We start from the raw sequence: 21823 nt of genomic DNA, 5'->3' as shown, positions 1-21823 counted from the left end.
TCTGATACACGTTAATTTGAAATTTTGTCAACCCCAAAAACTAAAGGATAACAACAGATCGGAATGAAACTAAAAATTCCGTTTTAGGAAAATAAAACAATTTACACAGAATTTTCAAAAACTCGGTAATAAAAGTTGAAATATTTTGGGTGTAATTAATGTAAATAAACTGTTGTAAGTATGAATTAAGCTGTAAATAATTTCAAAAAATTGCTGTTATTTTAACACATTCTTAGAATTCAATAGATAGAGTCAAAGACAAGTTTATATACTTAAAAATCATTATACTCGATTGTTAAACTTGAAGATGAACGCAATGTTTGAAAAAATGCGTTTTTCTAATCCTTTTAAAAATTTAATTGAAAATTCATTCTCTTCAGATTTACCCTTTGTCAATTTGATTTTTAATGGGACCTACAAAAGCGAGAGAAAACAAAAAATAAACTTTTTTCCAATATGTTACTGACAGGATGGTTCATATTCTGGCGGCAGTTCACTCCATCTCGCCTTAAGAAGTGTTCAATATAGTGAAAAGAGGGCAGTTTTTCCAAGAATAACCACAGTCCCTGGACTTTTTTAACCCCAATGTAAAGCTTAGGCTGAAAAACGCACAAAGCCGTCTGATCAAGGGCCGATGGAGCAAAAAGTCTGACATTGTTGTGTGACATGATCTAATTATCAACAGCCTCTCAAGCCACAAATCGAATAACTAGAGACCAATTAGTATACAAGAGCTGACAAACTACTTGACCGCAAATAGGAACAAGTTTAAAGCGCTTGTTGTATGCTGTCAGCGCACTGGAATCCCTGATACTTTCAAAGACTGGTTGAGTACTGGGATACTGGCTCTGAGGGTGACAAAGCACCTGATATTAAAGCGGAAGCGGAAAACACAGCTGGGAAACTACAGTGTGCTCCACCATAACGGGAACGTAAAATCAAGTCACTGGACATTGTTCTGAGCTACCAAGGCAACTTTTAAGCTCTGAATGGAAAAACCTCGAGAACGGAAAAGAGAAGAAGCTCGGAAAACGACGAGTAGAACTTCGCAAATGTAAGATTGGTGGAAACAGAGAACGAAGGTTTAGCTCCTGAACAAAAGAGTTTTATTACCCACTATCTTTGAGCGAGCTTCCGTTATGTGGGAAATTTTATCATAACCATGGCTCATATACATTCTCAGGCTAGCAACTGCTAAAAACAATAGCTAAAATATACAAAATCTTCAAATAAACCGTAAATTTCGAATAGAAATATTGAAGAACTGTAACAATAATGATATCATTCCAGATTTTATGAAGTTTTAAATTCCCAAAAACGACGTTTTTTCAGAAGATGCGGTGCACAGGTTTTCATGTTAAGCTCCTAAGGAAAGAAATAAATTGTGCGGAACAAGGACTTAGATTGTTTGGAGAAAAACTTGATGAGGATAGGGACATTCACAGGATAGAGGTGAAAAAAGAACTTTTGCCAAAAATTGTGTACAGCATTAGAAATTAAATAAGATATCATTCCGAACTGATTGATAAGAGACTAAACAACAAGTTGGCAAAGCTCTCTGAGAGACAGGTCAGGCCTTTGCAGAATGGATCTCATGATAATGTTGTTATCTTGAACGGTGTTGAACCGTCGAAATTTGTCCTGGACGTCCTATAATTAGCTCCGAAGAATCCAATTAGAGACAAATTTAATAAAGTGCACTTTCTCGCTGATGTAGAAAGATTGGTTGGTGAGTTTAGGGAGAAGAACACTGATGGTGAAAAGTTATGAGAAAAAAATCGTCTGCAAAGTGGTTAATCAGAAATATAGGTGAGACGCCAATGGATAAAGGGGTTAAAAAAGTTATAAATTTTTTGAAAAATCAAAAACTACTGGCTGTACCGTTTGATAAAGGTTGTGATTTTTGTGTTTTGGAAGAGACAACATACTGGTTTCAACTAAATGATATCCTTAGCGCCAGTCAGGTCGAGGCTCGTAGTGGAGAAATATATGATCTAACTAAAAACCTGAGAAACTGATAAATAGCAGTTTGTATCAACTAATGAATCAGGGAAACATCAGAGAAAAAAATTACCACAGGCTCAGGACAACTGGATTGCAAACTGCCAGGCTTTGTGGACTTGCTGAAGTACATAAAAACGATACGCCGCTTCGGTCTGCTCTGTCAATACCCGGTAGCAGTTACCAGAACCTCAATAAATTTCTGCCTCTTTTTTTCCAGAGGTTACCAGGTGCAAATATTGAGACAAATTCAAAAGACGCCAGGGCCACTTTTGAGGCAATCAATTTAGGATGGTGAGATAGTAGTATCTCTCGATGTGATGAGGTTCCTGAGATTCCGAGGTCAGCTATGAAGAACCATTTGAGACTAGCTGTAACGAAAGTTCACTTTAAGTGTACAAAAATTAGGTACACTCAATCGGACGTTTTAGACATGAGTGCTTCGCTGGCGGTACTTTTTGCAGTTTCGTGGAAATTGTTTTTGAAAAATCTTTGCAGAAACCAAATGAGGGAACCGAGAACAGAACTCCCGGCGTTAAGGGACGGGTCATGGATTGTAACCGATGCGGTACTTTCCGAGGGAAAGGAGTCGAGTGCGAAGCGTGCAAAAACTGATTTCAAACAAAAATGCCAAGGTATAACTGGCATGGAATAAAAAACATGCAGGAGATTGCCTTTTGTGCGGAAAGAGGTACAACAGAGGACACACAGGAATTAAAGTTATTCAGTAGGTATCGGGATGACGTAGTGTGCACTGTCAAGCGTAACCCTCTAGATTACCTTGCGTATGCACATTCACTTCAAAAAAACTTACAATTCACTCTTGAGTCACCCAACGGTAATGGAGACTTGGCGCTCCGAGATCTCAACATATACATAAACGATGAAAGAAAAATTAGCAGTCAATAGTATCAAAAATCAACTGATATCGGCATAATCCTAAATTTCCGTAGCTGTCCATCTCTACAACATAAGAAAAAAAGTTACGGTACATAGAATTTTCAATGCAACCATAGACTGGCAGTCCTCTGATGTAGCTCTTAAGAAGAATCAAGGGATCTGGATTTAAAATCAGTATCCAAATGAGTAGTCTTCCAGTATTGGTAATGAGACGTTGGTTGCGTAAAAAGGTTACAAAAAAGCCCCCCAAAAAAGAACAACATCTCAAAACAATTTAAAAATTCAATAAAAATGAGCTTAAGCCGATGTTTTTTGTTCAATACAGAGGCAACATCACTAAAATTTTTGCAAGTAGACTGAAAAAAGTGTGTGATATTCAGATCATTTTCACAACGAGAGAATTAGGAACTTGCTTGCCCAGTCTGAAATCATCTTATGCCAAAAATATGAAACCGCAGGTGGTATACAAAGTTACATGTAATGAATATGAAATAGGCTAAATATTGTATATAGGGAAAAATTTTCGATTGATTTTGTAGAATAGTTCCTAGAATTGTTTTAATTGTCGTCTCAGACAAATGTAAATACATATTCATTTTATCTTTTAACAATTTGTAAAACAGTTTTAACCTGACGATGAACGTAAAGTTCGAAAACGTTTGTTTTAAATATTGGAAGTAATTTTAATTTGACAAATTGGTTTCCTTTACCGTTCCATCTATGTTGGCCAAACAAGCCGACATGCTACCACTAGAATTTCGGAGCATCAAAAGAAAGTTTCACCTGTGTGACAACATTTCGTTGAATGTTGTGGTACAGCGCATAGATATTTGATGCATGTCGCGTGGTTGATAAACTGATGACAAGATCTACATCAAAAAACTGAAACCACAACTAAATTCTTCTTCTTCTTCTTTGAAATTCAAAAAATATCCTGACAGATGTTAATTCAAATTTTTGTCAACCCCAAAAACTAAAAGACAACAACAGAACTGAATGAAAGTAAAAACTCCTTTTTCAGGAAAATAAAACAATTTACACAGGATTTTCAAAAACTCGGGAATAAAGTTGAAATATTTTTGGTGTAATAAATGTAAATAAACTTTTGTAAATATGATTTAAGCAGTAAATAATTTTAAAAATTCGTTGTTATTTTAACTCATAGAATTCGATAGATAGAGTCAAAGACAAGTTTATATATTTTGTAAATCTTTGTGCTCGATTGTTAAACCTGATGATGAAAGCAATGTTCGAAAACGTTCGCTTTTTTAAATCAGTTTAAAAAATTTTGAGTTGACAATTCCTCTGCAGCAAAAATATAAATAGGCAATTGATGCATTTGATGATAAAGATGTAAAGGATGGTAATGGAGTGTTTAGTTTTTACAGTTAAACCCTTTTCAAAAACTGCAGAAAATTTGCAGAAAATTTTTTGAAAACTTCTGAAAAATTTTTTCACGCCATTGTAAGTTCAGATTTTGGTTCAGGTTCATGTCCAAGTTAACTAGACCGCTGCTCCCTAGCGATCCAAGTTAATTCTGCGAGCGCTTGGGGAACGGTAATCGTTAATATGGGTGATATTTTTCCTGTTTTGTTAAAGATTTTCGTTACTGAATGGAACCGTTGCAGTGGCACGGTTATTAGGTTATTGTCTTTGTTGCCCACAGTTCATTTTGTACCAGATTCTTATCAATAACTTATTAAATTAATCTCCGTTGTCTAAAAAATTATTGGCAATTTAAATCTTGGTGTAGTAAAATTGAACGTGAGCTATGTTTTGTGGGTGAAGAAAATATCTTCCTGTTCATAGTTAGTGTCTCATATTGAGCTGTATTAGGTTACTGAATTCAGTTGTAATGAATTTGGAAATCCTAAGCTTCAACATTCGGTATGATAATCCAGAGGATGGAGAGGACTCTTGGGCAAATCGAAAGGATGATGTTTGCATATTTTTATTAAGTCAGAAGCCCGATTTTATTGGTCTCCAGGAAGCGCTTTCCAACCAAGTAAATGACCTTAATAATGCTCTCAGCCCTCTTGGATACAAATGGTTTGGAGTTGGGCGTGACGACGGTGCAACTACTGGTGAATTTAATCCCATTTTCTATAATTCGTTGAAATACAAATTGATAAGTGAGGGTGTGTTTTGGTTAAGTCTTACGCCGGACGAACCTGGAACTATTTATCCTGGCGCTGGATGCAAAAGAATTTGCCAATATGGAAAGTTTGAACAAATTGGGCACCCAGAGAAGACTTTTTGGCATTTTAATACGCACCTTGATAACGTATCTTTGCAGGCGCGAGAATATAGCGCTACTTTAATAACGGAGCGAATTGCAACATATTTGAGTGTAGAAACGGAAGCATATTTTCTTACAGGAGATTTTAACTCATTTAAAGAAGAAGAAACTTACAATATTGTTCTCAAATCGGGGCTCAAAGATTCGGAAGACGTTGCTCTGAAAGCAAAACCGGGTTGCACCTTCATTGGTTTTGACAACTCGGCTTGCGAAGTAATTGACTTTATATTTGTTCGAAATTATGAGCAAGTCAAGTTGTATAAGGTCAATACGCAAACGCGACCGAATGGACGCAACCTCTCGGATCATAGACCAGTTCAATGTTTTGTTGCTTTGTAGTTATTTTATTTACTATTTTTTACTCTGAGGTCTATGCACAACAAATAGATGTCTCGACGCCCGAAAAATCTACACCATGATAAATTTCAACTAGTGATATCTTAGTGTTAATATGGCGTAAATTTATAATTTTCAGCCATACGTGATTTTCAGCAGAAACTCCATTAAACAAACTGCGAAGTGTTGCTTGAAAAATGGAACTATTGCTACTACTAATTAATAACTCCCTATTTAGTCGGAAATAAATCACATAAGCTAGTTAAATAAATCACATAATGAGTAAGCTGAAAACGAGTTTTTTTGAGAAATGTGTGTAAGTGAAACAAATGCACTGCTGAGAACGCTTGACTTCTTCCATTTACTGTATTTGGATTGTTTATGATAATATGCACTTCTTTTCTATCAAATGTCGCTCTTGATCTATGTCTACACCATAATGTACTTTTGTTGATTGCTTCAAAAGTTTTGTGCTGTAAATTTTATCACAATGAAATCTATCAATAAATGTTTATTTTTATATTGAAAGATGTCAGAGGAATTAATTTTGTAATCTCTTTTTTCTATGTGTTTATCAGGTGGCATGATATCTGAATTCTTGTGATAGTGAGAATTCTGTGGTACAAAGGTTATTGTTATAGATTTTAAGACTTAATTCTGCTTTAAGTGTCGTATTGGTAATTGTTCCGACCCACTTTAGTGGGGGGGGGGACTATGTACTCAAATAGGTTTTTTTATTCAATCAATTTTGGCCGATCGATATAATAATCGTTGAGAGTTGTGAGTGGTATCATTAGAAAGCCCGTCCAGTTTAGAATATGGAATTCAAAAGATCTTTTTGAATATCTTTTTTTTACAGGGAGTTATCGAGATCGCAAATTTTGTGAACTTTCGGCCGAAATACGTTGCTTTTTTCAAAATTTTCCGTAAATTTTGCCCCAATTTTTGTCAAACTTGCTAAAATATGGTAAAATTGTTAACGTTAGTTTTGCGGTTTTATCTTAAAAGATAGAGAAGGGTTGCTGAATTGTTCGATCGGCGTTTGTTGGCTAGAATTTTTGAATATTCTTCATAAGCTCATAAAGAGAGCTAGCTGTACTCCCGCTGGCTTTAAGAGTCTTCTGGAAATATATCTTTACCAGTTTTTTTGCTAATTTAAACTTGATCATTATACAAAATGCTTTACTAATGACCGCACAGTGATAGCCGTGGCTAATATTGACCTTCTCTTGTTTTTTTTTTCAAATTTCGTCAAGATTTTTGTTACGACCATATGACGTCACAACCACTTTTTGTTCATTTGTTTATGAATTTTCAACTGAAACGCGTGCGTGACGTCATTTTTTGCTCTTAGTGGAGCGAGTTTTTTTGTTTATTCGCGTGATTAAAATTTTGGTCAAACGTGACTTACCTCACTCAAAAACGAAGAGATGAGGTCAAGTGAATGTGTCACTCTAAATGAAGGTTATTTAAGAGCAACTGATAGAGGCAGCAAGAACTTATACAGATTCTTTCAGAATATAACATCTCAGCCATCAGTGAAAAGATTATTTTTTGGTCTGTCTTTTTTACTGTTTTTTTTGAGACTGCAGATCTACGCAGCTATTGCGGCTATTTTCTGGCAATCTGCCAGCTTAGTTTTATTTTTGATATACTGAATACTTGTTCAAAACTGGATCTATTTCGCAACCATTTGAACAATTCATTGATTTTTGTTGACACACTCGGGGATGACGAAGCAATATCAGGGCTGATCTTGATCTCATCGTGGATCCTTACAATAAAATTTTAAATTTTTATTTGGGCGCGGCCTGTTCAAGATATTTCCGCATTTATAGTTTTTATGTGAATTACTGACAAGAATTTTGCACCTAGGCTCAGTTTTTGCCCGATATTGTTTACAAAAAAAGAGAGCAAACGAACATATATTTTGGTTTCAGAGTTAAGCTCATGATTTTTATGGCTTTGACCAAATATTTTCGTTAATTTGTGGTTTTCCCATGTTTTGCTTTTTGTTACTTTTTGTAGTCCAATGACTTAGTATCTCCAGTTAGTGAACCAATTGGCTTCTTTAAGAGGTATAAGTGAACCTAGACAATGCTTTCAGTTGTTATCTAAGTCTATTATGTCTTTGAACATATTTGCTTTAAGAAAATGTTGGAAGTTTTGAACTTTGCCTCTATTTTATTTTACTTTTCTCAACTTCTGGCGTAGTCTCTGACAAGACAGGCCAGAACCCATGTCCTGTGAGTTATAAATTAATATCTGTTGTGGTTTCATATTTAACTAATGGTTTCCGATTTTGATACTACGAGTTAATTTTTATTTTTGAGCATAGCACATTTTTAGGGGTTCAATTTGTTTTCATGCTGAATGATCGCATTACTGACAGCTCCAATTGAATGAATTCATAGTTGAAAAAATGTGCAGCGTTGAAAAAGGTGCAATTGAATATATGACTTGTTGTTGAATAATTTATTCTTTTATGGGCTGAGACAGTTCTCGCGCAATTTACTGATATGTATTTTTTATTTTTGCCTTTTATGGGCTGAGACAGTTCTCGCGCAATTTACTGATATGTATTTTTTTTAATCTTTGACTGTGTCTGTCTTTTTTGTTGTTGTACGACATATACCTAATAATGATAGGCCTCAACTGCTTCTCCAAGATGTTTAATTGAACCTACTTGAACGACTTTCAAATGAACTTTTTGAAAAAAAGTGAAAGATTTCTGTTTGCTCTAATTTTTTCCCTCATTCAAATCAGCCTAATTAAAAGAAGTCTCTGTTCAAAACATTAATTTCGTTGAGTCAAAACATTAATCTCTTTGTTGGTTGTAACTTTTGTCTGATGGCTTCGACCATTTAATTTCATAAGAAATTTGCGGGTTCTCGATACTTCATTTTTGAGTTTAATTTTTTTTGTTTTTTCTATTTAAGCATTTCATAAGGAAGCTTCCTCGATATTCAGATGAGAAGCAAGTGATGCTTTACAGTTCTTGCGAATAACATCTTATAATTCTAGTGCCTTCAACACAGGTGTCGTAAAATTGTTTGAAGTTTTGCGTTCTGTCTGTATTTGTTGTTTTTGTGAAGTCTTGTGACTTAGTCTTATTAATAACGGGCGCAATTGGATTACTGAATTGTTGCAAAATAAGCCTTCTCTTCCAGTTAAATTCTTATGTATGTTATGACTTTTGAAAATTATTGTTTTCAGAAACATAATAGGATTTTTGAGCTCCGCCATTTTCTTAAATCATTTTTCTATCGATTTGTAAAGACAGGTAGCAACCCGTTTCCTGTGAGCTATGTTTTTTTTAAATCTTTTATTGCGTTTTAGTTTCAACCATTTGGTTTTTGGCTTTACTACGAGATTCGATAAAATTTTTGATTTTTATTTATTTGTACATTTTTAAGATTTTTTAAATTTTAAACTTCTAACATTAATCTAAGGTCCCATTTGCTTTGAGAAATTGCGCAATTGAACGTTTTTAATGTTCTTACTAACAAATTTAAGGCTTTAGTGGCCTCACTGCCATTTTCGCCCAAAGTTTAATTGAACTTCAACTTTGCCGGTATTTGTCTTCTTTTTGTAATCGTATGATGTACACTGGACAATGACAGGTCTGAATTGGTTCCTATGGAGATACAAATTAAAATTTTATTGATTTCAGTTTATATCTAATGATTTTATTTACTTTGAATTTAATTATTTTCAAAAAGAGAAACTTTTTTGAACTTCGCTTAATTCTTGCTCTTTTTTTCGACCTGTTACCAGTCGCCTGTGGACAGGTAACATATCTTTCCTAATGAAGTGTAGGTTATTCTGTTTTGTTTAGGTTTTATCTGATGCGATTTCGTTTTTACTGTTCTTTTAAACATCTAGTTAATCTAGACATCGAGTAAATATCTAGACATCGAGGTTTGGGCGTAAATGTTTGTTTTTTTTCTCATTTTTATGATAGTCTTTTCTAGTAGTCGTGTTAACAATAATTTTCAAACGTGGCTTTATTTTTTTCCATTAGTTTGTTGAATGATATGTATGTTTTTTTTACCGTTTTCTATCTCTCCCTCGTTTGGTAATCAATTAAGTCGAGAATGTGGATGGCGGGGTCGGAACATTGTGCGAACGCAAATTACCGAGCATCTTGTTGTAGATACATTGGCTATATATGCAATCATTTTCAGAGGTATTTTGTCCAGCTCAGTTGAAATCGACAAGTAGTAAAAATGACTTCGATAGTGCGACAGAATTTCCACGAAGAGTGCGAGGCTGGTATCAACAAACAGATCAACATGGAACTCTTTGCATCTTACACATATCTTTCAATGGTTAGCAATTTTTTCGGAGTCAATCTTAGAGATCCAACAAGGAGTGAATGAGGTTGAACACGTTAAATGGGAACATGATTTTGGCCTGCGGATACCTTTATGAACAACAATATCCACCTCCATCTCAATACGAGTGTGAATTTATGCATGAAAAAACTTAAAGTTAAAACTTAACAGCGAAAAACATTGGTCGGAGGAATGAATTCCCTTGTGTGATAGAACAACTTTCAAATCGAAAAAGTTTGAAAGTTTGCTAGTATCATTTTAAAAAAATAAGATGATTGCATATTGCTTTGTTATAGTTTTAACAGATAAATTAACCGAGAAATGTCAAGACCATAAACAAGCATTCATATGCTAGATTTGTCTTCGAGAAATTTCAGCGGAGGAGTCAGCTTCTTTCTATTTCCATAAAGTTTTTAACAAATGTGTTTCTTGCACTGACGATAGCAATAACAAAATTGGAAAAGTATTTCAATATGGTGTCTTTCACATAAAACTGCTTGTTTTCAGCGATCACAGTTATCATAGTTGTTTCAATTTTTTAGCTTGATATTAATGATGATGATGATGATGAAGGAGGCTTTAGCACTTTTTCTGATCTCAAAAGTGCATCAATAAGAATCAGTAGGCTTGGCAAAAGAGCATCGTTGTTAGCATCTGCTTGAACACTTTGTAATTCAGTTCGTTTATAAGATAACTCGGCAGGCCATTCCAGAGGAGGCATCCACTGTTCTCGAAAGCAGCTTTTTGGAAATTTGTTCTACCAGTAGGCACCCGAAACATTTCACGCCTATTTGAGTTAGCAGAGTTCACATTAAGTCGGAACAGACTTTGCAGATACGCTGGAGCATTTTTGTTTTTCACCTTGTGCATAAGACAGCCTAATTAAACTGAATTCGCTGTCTAATTGGTAACCAAATGCAGCTCTTTCATCAGCTGTGTTGTTCTTGTTGAACGAGGTTTTCCAAAAATAAAGCGTACTGCGGCATTCTGGACTTTTCTGGTCTTTTTTCAGGTAGGCAAAAAATATATAATACATTACAATAGTTAAGTCGCAACAGAATGTAGCATCTGACAAATAAATGACGTTGATCTTGATCAGGAAATTGTCGGAGATAGTAGAAACAGTTTTTGGTAACGAAACGTATTTGGTCGTTCAGATTCATATCTGCATCAAGCCAAAAACCCAGTACTTGGATTGAAGGTTTTTCGATGAGAGGTTCTCCGAAAAATGCGAAACTTTATGGGATGTTCTTGTCCTGTGTTGGGCTTGAAGACTATTAGCTCAGTTTTATCTTTGTTGAGCTTCCAAACACTCCTCAACTCGTCTAAGTACTTCACATTTCGATGTTAATCGTCCTTCATGTATTTCAAAGAAGAATTGAGAATCGTCAGCGTAAAACTCATAGAGGCACCCAATCGCGTCAAGCGCTTCAAGTAGAGGATTAAGATAAAGTAGGAAGAGTGAAGGCCCTAGAATACTTCCTTGCGGAACACCGGTTGGTTGCTCGATAGAATCTGATAGAACATTTGCACCTAGGACTTTTACTGTTCTGTCGCGAAGATACATATCAAAAAAGCTTGCAAAAGCGCCGCCGAGACCATAAGACTTCTTCAAGATGTCAATCAGGTGGTGCTGAACTGTATCAAAAGCGCTGCTGAGGTCAAGCAACACCATCAACAAGGATTTGTTTCTGGATGTCATTTTGCGTATCACATTTGAGCACCGAATCAGGCCAATTTCTGTAGAGTGACTTTCACGGTATGCTGATTGCATGACGGGCTATTTGTCAATGGCGTCAAGACGTTTCGTTAATGGATTGTGTGCAATATGTTCTAGCAGTTTTCCTATTCATTTCAGATTTGTTACAGGGTGATAGCTACCAAGAGTCTTTGTCCTTGCCTGGCTTCAGGAGAGGCTTAATAATACCTTCCTTCAATATTTCACTCGTGAGCGCTTTGTTTTTCATGTCAACAATATCGACGATGTTAGATCTGCAAAAGCTTTTGGAAAACTCAGCTTGCATAGGGTCAATAAACGAAGATGCTGAAGTTCAAGCATCTCACTCTCAATCAGTTTAAAATCTTCCCAGATACAGTTGTTAGACACACTCACATAAAGCTGGTTGTCTGAAATGCTCCTTTTTATGTTATCAACTTAATGTTTGTAAAACAGATTGAAATCGTTAGCAGGTTTTTCTGGGAAATTCATGCTTTGGAAGTGTTTCCGGCGTATGCTTCAGTAGCAACTTCAATGTTTTAAACTTATTTCTAACACATCGACGAGAGATTGTTCGCAAATTACTCGTTTCCTTTCTTGGTTAAGAGATCATGGTACATGAATAAATGAGCTTCATAATTTACTTCATAGTATGTACTGCGACAACTCCTTAGTTTCCGTTCCAGTTGTCTTTTTTTCGTTTTGCAGTAGTACATTCAGCATCAAGGTATCGCGGTTGTCCATCCCGTGAACGACATTCTAGTGTTTCAACATTCGTGTCTCGTACTTGCATGATAGCTGACTCGAAAAGAGCAAACACATCGTTGACAATCTGGTCGGGTTGATTTCGGCTATCGCTATCCAAATTTTTAAACGAAAATTTTGGGATATTTTCAATATCAGAAAAGAAGGAAGTCTGATCCACTGATTTCCACTTGAATTTTCAAAATTTGTAGGTACTATCAGGTTGCGCTTGGTTACTCATAGCATCCACATCAAACGTCAAGCAGAAATGGTCGGATTTCAAGACGGGATCAACCTTCACTTTGATGTCCACAGGAATATTAGATAAAACAAGGTCCAAAGTGTTGCCGTTAACGTGAAATGGTATTTTCACATGGTTGATCAGATTCAACTCATCTATATAACAGTCAAACTCGTCCCATGCTGAATGTTTACGCGAAAAATTAAAATCTCCGAGGAAGAAAATTTTTTTCATATTCCAGCGCGTAACCTGCCAGAACTTCGTCAAACATTCCGAAGAAGCTTTCCAAGTTTCCGCTTGGAGGTCTGTAGATTGTCCATACACAAGGCTTTATGCTCTGGAAGATTAGTTTGACTACATGGTACTCAAGGTCGGGCGAGACAACACTCTTAAGATTCTTAAAACTGGCAACCTTAGGAACAATTCCTACTCCTCCTCTTCCTTATCGGTTGCATCCTGAAAAAACATAGACAATACTTTTCGCTGCATCAAGGTGAAACATGGTCTCTTCATTCAGCCATTTTTCAGAAATTGATAGAAAAACTGGTTGGTGTATAAGTAAGAAGTCAACAATTTCATTCATTTTATTGCATATTGATCTGGCGTTAAATAAAGTTGCCGTTCGCATGAATTTCGGATGTAAACTGTCATTTGTGGAGGTGACATACTTGATCCAAGATCTCGCTTTATCATTCAGAAAATAGCTCCTTAGTATAACATGTTGAGGCCACGTCTCGTTCAACTCAGCTTTCTCAGTTTTCTCTTCTGGTAGAATTAGATGAGAAGATGGCGTCGACTTGGCACTTCACGGCAATCAATGGGACTCAGATCTTTCTGCGTGCAATAATTCTTTAAAACATCTGTTGTCACTTGAGCAGCGACTCTGCTCACAAAGTAATGCCGTCTTGGGGGACCTCTGGGTTTCAGTTCAACGCCGCTTATTTCATTGTTCGTAATTGACGACCAACTGACCACATTTACTGGTCTAACATTTTTACGACGTTTTTGCACCCAGTTCGCGTTCATTGCATTTTCATCACATTCAGTCACAAACTGATCTTCATCTAGCAATGGACTGTCATCCTGCTGAATCTGAAACTTTCGTTTCTTCCTTTCACTTCTATCTGAAGCGGTACTATCCATCCGAGGGTGATTGCTGCTCTTGAATGGATTGATTGGTTTACCAAGACCCTTAGACAGAGCGTGCACAAAAGAGTTTTGAGGTTGAACAATGTTTGGGTTGCTTTCAGCCAAAGTTTTCTGAATTTTTGACACATCAGCAGTTTACTGGTCAATCGCATCCAGCTTCGGGATGATTTTCGCTAGCAGATCAATGATTGAAAAATTTGTGCAATCAGAGCATCTCCAGGCTAAAGCACCAGTTGTTGAATCCTTAGGGTTGACTCCAAGGCATTCAATATGGATGGATTTTTTGTAGCAGATCTCACAAACTACAAGGTCTCAATGGCTTGCTGAAGAACAAGCAACGCACGAATTCATTTTCTTACAGCTATTTACTTCGCGGAGATATCGAAAACGAAAACTCCTTCACCTCACAACCAACAAAAATTGTACCTACGTATAATTTTGAGTTCGTCAGAGGTGTTGAAGTTACCGAGTTCGAAGTGAAGTCCACACTAGTTTCTTCACTAACTGCTGTCTTCTACGCCTGCTTGTTCTTCTTTTCACACTCTCTACAATGATTGATCTTTGGCGGTTGCAAAGCATACGCTGGAAGAGAGTCAACGTTCGTAATTCCTGTTCTGCAGGCTGATGTAACTCGTAGTACTTTAATATCTTCGTCTGCAGATACCTTATTTGAAAAGGTGTACTGAAGGACGTTGAAAGAAGGAATGCGACTCGAGCACAACTGTTGGAAGACGTTTGGCGCTCCCAAGCGAGGGAAGAAGACTATCCACTCAATCTCTGGATACTTCTTCATGTCTCGGACAAGCTGCTTAGGGGATAGAGGTCTGTTGTAGTTTGAGTGGTGCTTCGACAACGAATTGTTTATCGTATCGTGCCAAATTGCATCATCGTCGTGTCTGGTCTGAGTATTTTCGAGCGAGTATTGAATTGATTTCTTTCGGTTTTTGGTGTGGGGATTTACACTCATGCCAGGAATGGCGATACAGTTTCTCTTCAGTCGAGACTTCTGGGGGTAATTTTGCTTCTCGTTTGCCCAGAATAGTGAGCTAGCACTAAGAATTTTCATTCAAAACTTGTTTCTAAAACCCTCCCATTGGAGGTCTCCATTACAAGGTTTCCATTTAACATGAAACTATTTAATAAAGACAGTGGTCGCAGCAATTTTTGAAATATAAAGAAAGTTTTGCATTTGTGACGGACATTTGTTGCTCGAAAACATTCTTCTGTTTTTTGGTGAACATCTAAGAAAAATTTCGCCGAAAATTTCGATTTTTTATTGAAAAAGAACCCTTGAAGCCGGGTTATTGTCAACTGATTTGTAATATAAATGAGTTTTATTTGAATTGTTAGAATGGTGAAAAACGCTTTAGCCTAAGAAGAAGGATCAAGTTTTGATTTTTTCAGTTTGCCATACTTGGTATCCAGTGCTCCTAATTTTTCCTAATTGTTTGGTCTCAATCTTAATTTCACTTATCATAATATCTCTGAAGTTTCTTACTTTTACTTGTCATAATATGTCTTTGATCATTCCATGAAGTTTTTGATCATTCCATTTTTCGACTTTGTTTGTTTCATTTGTTAATAGGTTTTTACCACCCGCACTTCCGAACAATGATTTAGTTGAAGTAGATGCCGTTATGTCTATAAATTTGTAGGTCTCGCACTGAACCTTAATGATCTTTTCAGGCGTTCTACTTTGACCGGGACGACCAGAAAGCTGAAAACGTTTCTAAGTTCTTGAAGAAGCAGAGCGAAGACGAGAGGGAACACGCGATGAAGTTGATGGAGTACCAGAACAAAAGAGGTGGCCGAATTGTACTGAGAGATATCAAGGTAAGGTGTTAACCTGAATAATTTCAGTGCTATCCAAGTACGAGCCTCGTATGTTTACATGTAAGGTAATTGAATTTAATCTATTTTTTTTCCAATCTACTTTTTAATCGCAAGGAGTCATACAAATCGAGAGTTTCATGGGCACCGCTGAAGGAATCACATTTTACTATGTTTTTGTATAATTGTCAAAACGAGAATTTAAATTGCATAGTAAGTGTTACGAAAAAAGTTCTCACTGCTTATGGCGTCTATTAAATGTTCATGTGCTTAACTTCCGAAAATGAATTTGTATTTGACAGCATTTTTATTGTTAACAGAAACCTGATCATGACGAGTGGGGCACTATAGTGAATGTTTTGGAGACGGCACTGGATCTGGAGAAGAAAGTTAACCAAGCGTTACTTGACCTGCACACCCTTGCCGATTCACATGGTGATAAACAGGTCAGTTACCATGCGATAGTAAAATCGACCTTGGAAAAATGAGCAGTAAATTCAAAGGAAAGCTTCACGAATAGAAACAATTTTATCAACTCTCGTTGCGATAACAACTGTTGCATAACTTGCCAATAAAATAGCTTGTTAGCACCCGATGAATATATCAAAAATCGGAAACAGTGGCGAAACTCTTTCTTATTATACTATATTTTCCCGCCACTCTTCGGCCGCCACAGTTGCTAAATGAAGAGTGACGGAAAAAGATGGTCTAATCATTTGCAGCCGGTGTTAGTTATGCAAATGTAGAAATCGCAACAACAATTGGTAAAAAGCATTGTCACGCGGTTGTTATCGGCCTCTCAAGTCATCAACAACTCGGTGTTGCTGCTCAGTTTGATAATTTCCTCAATGGTGATAACAACAGTGTGGAAATATTTATTATTTTTAATAGCCGCGAAGCGATGGCGGCTGTTATTGGGGACAGTGTTTTTTTACAATCCAAGAATTGGATCGTAATGGTGCTCTGTCTTTTTTTGTAAGATGTTTTACACCTTTTTTCATGACTTTGAGCTTTCAAAACGGGATGAACAGGTAAAGCTTAGTGGGCATCAAGTTTCATTAGAAGCCCTTAGGCGCGTTTAGTAGTCCTTCAAGTGCTTAGATTGGTGAAGCTACTGGGAGGGCCGTAATTCAAGGTTGAAAGGTCATTTTTTAGGAGTTTTTGAATGATCATTTTACTAGCTATATATTTTGGTACACAAACATAAACACGCAAGTTTATACTAATTTTTTTTTTACAATTTTTGATACTTTTTGTCGTAATGAGTTTTTTTCAGCCGATGTCAACGAATCTCCTCTAGGGTCGATAATAGTTTACTGTATAGTTTCTACTGGTAATGGAATGGTTTTAAACTTTTTAACATCACGAATTTTAGCGATTTTTTGATAAAACGTGCAGATTTTTGATATTTTTGCCATTTAGTTTTGCTAGCCACAGGGGCCGAGGAACCACCTCTATGGTTTGATATATGTTAGTGCGTATTTTGGAGTGGTAGTGGAGTGGTTCTCAACTTTTTAATTTGCCGAATTTTAGCAATTTTTTGATAAAACTTGCATTTTTCAAATTTTTTGGCGTTTTTGGAATTTCCAGCTCCAGGGACCAAGGAAGGTCCTCTAGGGTTTGATAATATGTTACTGCATAGTTTCTAGTGGAATTGATTTGTTTTTCAAATTTTAATATTTCGAATTTTCGCATTGTGATGAAGTCAAATTTTTAGTTTTCTGAAAGTATTTGTCTTATTCCGAGTCCATCGTCTTTATGTGCAAGTGAAACTTTGTATGCTTAGAATTGGGTTACTGGATAGTTTCTGAAGACAATGAAAAAAGGTATTTATATAACAAATTTTTTATTTGCTTTTTTCAGTTTTTTTGAAAATTTTTGTCCTTTGACTTTATCCAGCTCCAGAGGCCAGTCAACATCCTCTAGAGTATAAGAACAGGTTACTGCATAGCTGGTAGTGGGAAATGGAGTTATTTTTGAAATTTTTAATGTCACTCGTGTTCCATTTTTGTGATAAAGTTTGAATGTATTTTTTTTAATTTTCTGAAGTTTGTTTTGTTCCGAGTTCTATCAATCTTTAGGGGCCAGTCAGGCGTTTTTCGGCTTGAAAGGGGCTACTGGATAGTTTTTGAAGACAATGATATGGTTCCGAAGATTAGAGAATTTTAGCAACACTTCAATAAAATTTGCAATTGTTTTTTGAGTTTATCGAACTTTAAGGGCCAATGGATCTTTTTTCAGGTCTTGCAGTTGGGGTTTTTGGGCAGCTCTGAGGGGCAGAAAATGATTTTGAACATATCAATTCTGTGAAATTTAGAGACTTTGAATAAAATTTGCATTTTTTTCTTTTTTAAAAAGTCATTTTTCTCCAGTTTTTTTTATTGGCCAATATACCCCTTTCAAGGCTTTTGCGTGCGTTAATGGATGCATTTCAGTGGTTTGAAATAGGGATACTGGATGGTCTCTGGAGCCAATGAAATGGTTCTGAAGATATAAATGTCACGAATTTTAGCAAGTTTTTTTTATAATTTGCAATTGTATTATTTTGGATTTGTCATTTTCTGTGTTTAGCAATCTTTACTGGCCAACGAACTTTTTAAGTCGTGCAGATCGGTTACATGGCAGAACTCCAAACACAAAAAGAGCTTTTGAAACTAGAAATTAGAAACATTTTAATTTGCTTTTCTGTTTTTTGAAGCATTTGCCATATTTAATTTTAGTGGCAAATAAATCTCAAAGGCTATTGCTTGAGTTAATGAGTATATTGAATTGTATCATATTTCGCCGTCAGGGTGAAAGCTTCAAGAGTTTTAGCAATGATCAATTTTTTGTTTAGTTTGTTTGCTTATTTTATTTTCTCAGCTTTTCAGATTGTCTTTTTAGCTGGGATTGTTCAATTGATCTGCTGGTTAGGTTGGAGGTTTAAGTTTTTTGCGTGTGATTCGTTCTAGACTATGCCGTCATATTTGACTGATACAAATGAGTATTCGTACAAAGAATGAAGCTAATATTTTACATAAATGACGTCGAAGCCATGAGTATAGAACGCTCGCGTGGACAATCTTCGCTTAAATGGTTCGCTGAAAAGTGCGTTGGTTCTAAAAGCGACACACTGGTATTGTGCAAGTGTTGTATTGTACATCCTGGTCTGTTTCAGTTCTGTGACTTTTTGGAGACGCACTACCTGGAAGAGCAAGTGGACTCAATCAAGGAGTTCGCAGACCTCCTCTGCCAGGCTAAGAAGTGCGGACCAGGACTGGGCGAGTTCCAGTTCGACAAGCTCGCTTTCAAAAGCGACGAATAAGAACGAACAAGAGACTGGCCACATTTCATTGCTTGTCAAAATTACTAAAAATAACTTACTTAAAAAACATTCGCGGAGTCCACTTGGTTACAGAGTGCTCCTGTATAGTCGGTGTTATATAATCCGTCTGTTAAATAGTCAAGAGACATCGACAATGTGCCAACAACTGGTTAAATTCATTGCAATATCTTCATTTGTTCACAGTAAATATGCATTGGTCAATGGTATGTTGTAGTTGGCGATGATGTATTTCAACTGAAGGCTGATTTGCTGGTATGATAAAACGATCGTTTTAGTTCAAGAAATTAATACTCAATTTACAAAAGACGATCAGCCCTCTGGTCTATAATTTTCAAAGAGTGTATCTTTGTGTTGTGCCATTGGCCAGTACGTATTCAAGTTCACTTCAATTGGTCACAATTTCTTTGCCAAATTAATTACGTGGTTTGAAAATTGGTGTATATTATTCCTTTCATGAACATCATCTTATGTACGATAAATGATGGAGCAGATTATGCTAAACAAATACTTGAAAAAGCTATGTATTTAGATATGGAATTAAAGTACCACTCATCCTTCTTCTGAATGCCCAGTTGAAAAGCTGTATCTTCTATTTGGTTTGAGCTGCCTTTTCCTTCCCAAATTATCGAAGTTAGCGTAGGTCTTTTTCAACGCGAATGATGAGTGACGCATTAGGAATAGCAGTTATAAAATATTGCCACTGCTGTCCGCAAAAGGCCCGGTATTAAAAAAGCTGGTCACTCAGAAATGCCTTTCGATTTACTGTGCATATATTGCGCCAGCAGATTTTACGGTTTTAAAGGGATTAATTCAATATTTGCGAAGTTGCGTTGAATGGTGTTGCCAATGTTATTGCAACTTTCAAGATGATTCAAAAACCGCCAAAATTGCAACAAAAACTTGACTCTTTTGTCCAACAACGTGAAACTTAGACGTGCTCTTTTAACAAATTAACAAATGATTAGATTAGAGATATGTTTTAAAACATAATTTTGGCGACCATCCGCCATAATAAGGACATAAAACCTCCTGAATTAAATTTAATTTTTTTTTGAAACAAAGAGGGGGCATGAGCACACCCCAAGACTAATATCCAAGACTACGACAGAGTTTCTTATTGCAGACGAGCCAACCAAAGACGAAAAGTTTTTTTCAAGGGTTTTCAGACGTCACCCGACCAAGAGGGCCTGACACTTTTTTGGTTACAGACGTCACCAAGAGATGATCGCCCGAGGTTCCAGACGTCACCTTTGAAGTCCTTTCCCCCGGTTAGACGTATCCAAAAAAAAACGTGATTTTTTTCGCGACAAAAAATCTCAAACACAAAAATTGTCCCCCAACGAGCTTTTGGTAGATGGTTTATGAAAGAAATAGCCGTGAGCAACTACAAGTCAGCAATTAACGAGAAAAAAAAACACAAATTGCCCGAAAAAACGATATAGCGTTTTTTGCATCGGAAAAACTCAAAAACAATTTTATCAATTTGTCGCAAAAAATCTACATGAAAGTAAAATTTTTATTTGAATGGAACACTTCAGTTGGACTTGAAATCAACTTTATTTTGGTTGAACACCTTATGTAAAATTTTTGCTCAAAATTGAGAAAGTCGCAAAAGTGCTTTTTTGAGCGTCAAAAATAAAAAAAAAACGTCTTTCTAACGTCTTAATGAAAACTTTTTATTAAATCCAAAAAACCCATTGATTAGCCCCCCTAGGTTCGTTGGAAAAGAAGCTTCAAAATCAATTTATCGATTTTGCATTTTTGTAAAGAAGCAACTCAATTTTGACAAAATTTGCTTCCTTGCCTACAAAAAATCAAAAAACGATTTTCTAGCGTTTTAGGGAAAACCTTTTAATAAATCCAAAAAACCCATTGATTAGCCCCCCTGGGTTTGTTGGAAAATGAACTTCAAAATCAGTTTATCGATTTTGCAATTTTGTAAAGAAGCAACTCAATTTTGACAAAAATTGCTTCTTTGAATCAAAAAAATTCAAAAAACGTTTTCCTAAAGTTTTGAATAAAACATTTAATAGTTCCACTGAAACCCATTGATTAGCTCCCCTGGTTTTTTTGGAAAACAAGTCTCAAAATCAGTTGATTGAATATACAAACTAATAAAGAGGCAACTTGAAATTTGCAAATTTGCTTCTTTTACTTAAAAAACTCAAAAAAACATTTTTCTAATGTTTATTGAAAATTTTCAGTAGATAACAAGAAAGCGTTCAAAATAGCTCCTTCCGTCTGTTTGAAAATAATCTGAAAATTTATTTCATTTATTTCAAAACCGCAAAGAAGCAACAGAAAAGTGGCAAAATTGTTTCTCTGTTATATAAAAATCAAAAAACGTTTTTCTAACGTTTTTTTTCTTATTAAAGAAAAAATCAATCAATTTTCAAAAAAGAGCTATTTTATGTACCTCCGCAGTTCATTAAAAAACAAAATGAAAAACTATATAACCATTCTGCAAAACCGAAATCAACAGACAGAAAATTACTGAAAAGCTTCTGACAAAAAAAAACCTGCAAAGAGGTTTGTGTTTTCTTTGATCTTAATTGCATACTACTAGCCGCGAGCCTAGTTAATGGGGTAGTATGCTTTCCTAAGAAAACCCGACATTTACACTTATTTTGTTTTCATTTTGCATACTACTAGCCGCGCATCTAGTTAATTGAGTAGTATACACTGAAAATACCTTCTCAAGAGAAATAAAAGAGAAGATAAGATCTCAAAAAGAAGTAAATCAAAAGCTCTCGAATAATTCCCCACTCAAATTCATTCACGCATATAGTTGGAAAATTCAAACGTCTCTTCTTTTTTGTCCGCGGTCTCAGAAGTTGCCGAAGGAAGTCCCTTTTCCCCCTTTGGTCTCAGTAGTCACCAACTGAAGACGAGTGTGTTTCCGTTGGGTCGCAGTAGTCACCAAAGTAAAGATGAGCAATTCATA

General features: G+C 35.9%; 2 protein-coding genes across 2 annotated transcripts in view; both read left to right on the top strand.

Annotated features, from left to right (window-relative positions):
- The window catches only part of LOC142344588 (soma ferritin-like), a 145024-nt gene extending 125580 nt beyond the window's left edge, over positions 1 to 19444 (top strand). The window contains exons 2-5 of the mRNA XM_075396378.1: positions 9724 to 9867; positions 15411 to 15557; positions 15875 to 16000; positions 18712 to 19444. Of these exons, the coding sequence (XP_075252493.1) occupies positions 9766 to 9867; positions 15411 to 15557; positions 15875 to 16000; positions 18712 to 18858 (522 nt within the window). The 5' untranslated portion in view covers positions 9724 to 9765 and the 3' untranslated portion in view covers positions 18859 to 19444. The remainder of the gene's footprint in view (positions 1 to 9723; positions 9868 to 15410; positions 15558 to 15874; positions 16001 to 18711) is intronic.
- Positions 4595 to 21823, top strand: part of LOC142344587 (soma ferritin-like) — a 320547-nt gene continuing 303318 nt past the window's right edge. The window contains exon 1 of the mRNA XM_075396377.1: positions 4595 to 4606. The gene's annotated coding sequence lies outside the window, so the exon portion shown is untranslated. The remainder of the gene's footprint in view (positions 4607 to 21823) is intronic.

This window comes from Convolutriloba macropyga, chromosome 8 (genome assembly GCF_964194025.1).
Source record: "Convolutriloba macropyga chromosome 8, txConMacr16.3, whole genome shotgun sequence".
Taxonomy (NCBI): domain Eukaryota; kingdom Metazoa; phylum Xenacoelomorpha; order Acoela; family Convolutidae; genus Convolutriloba; species Convolutriloba macropyga.
This window is presented reverse-complemented; position numbering and strand designations above follow the sequence as displayed.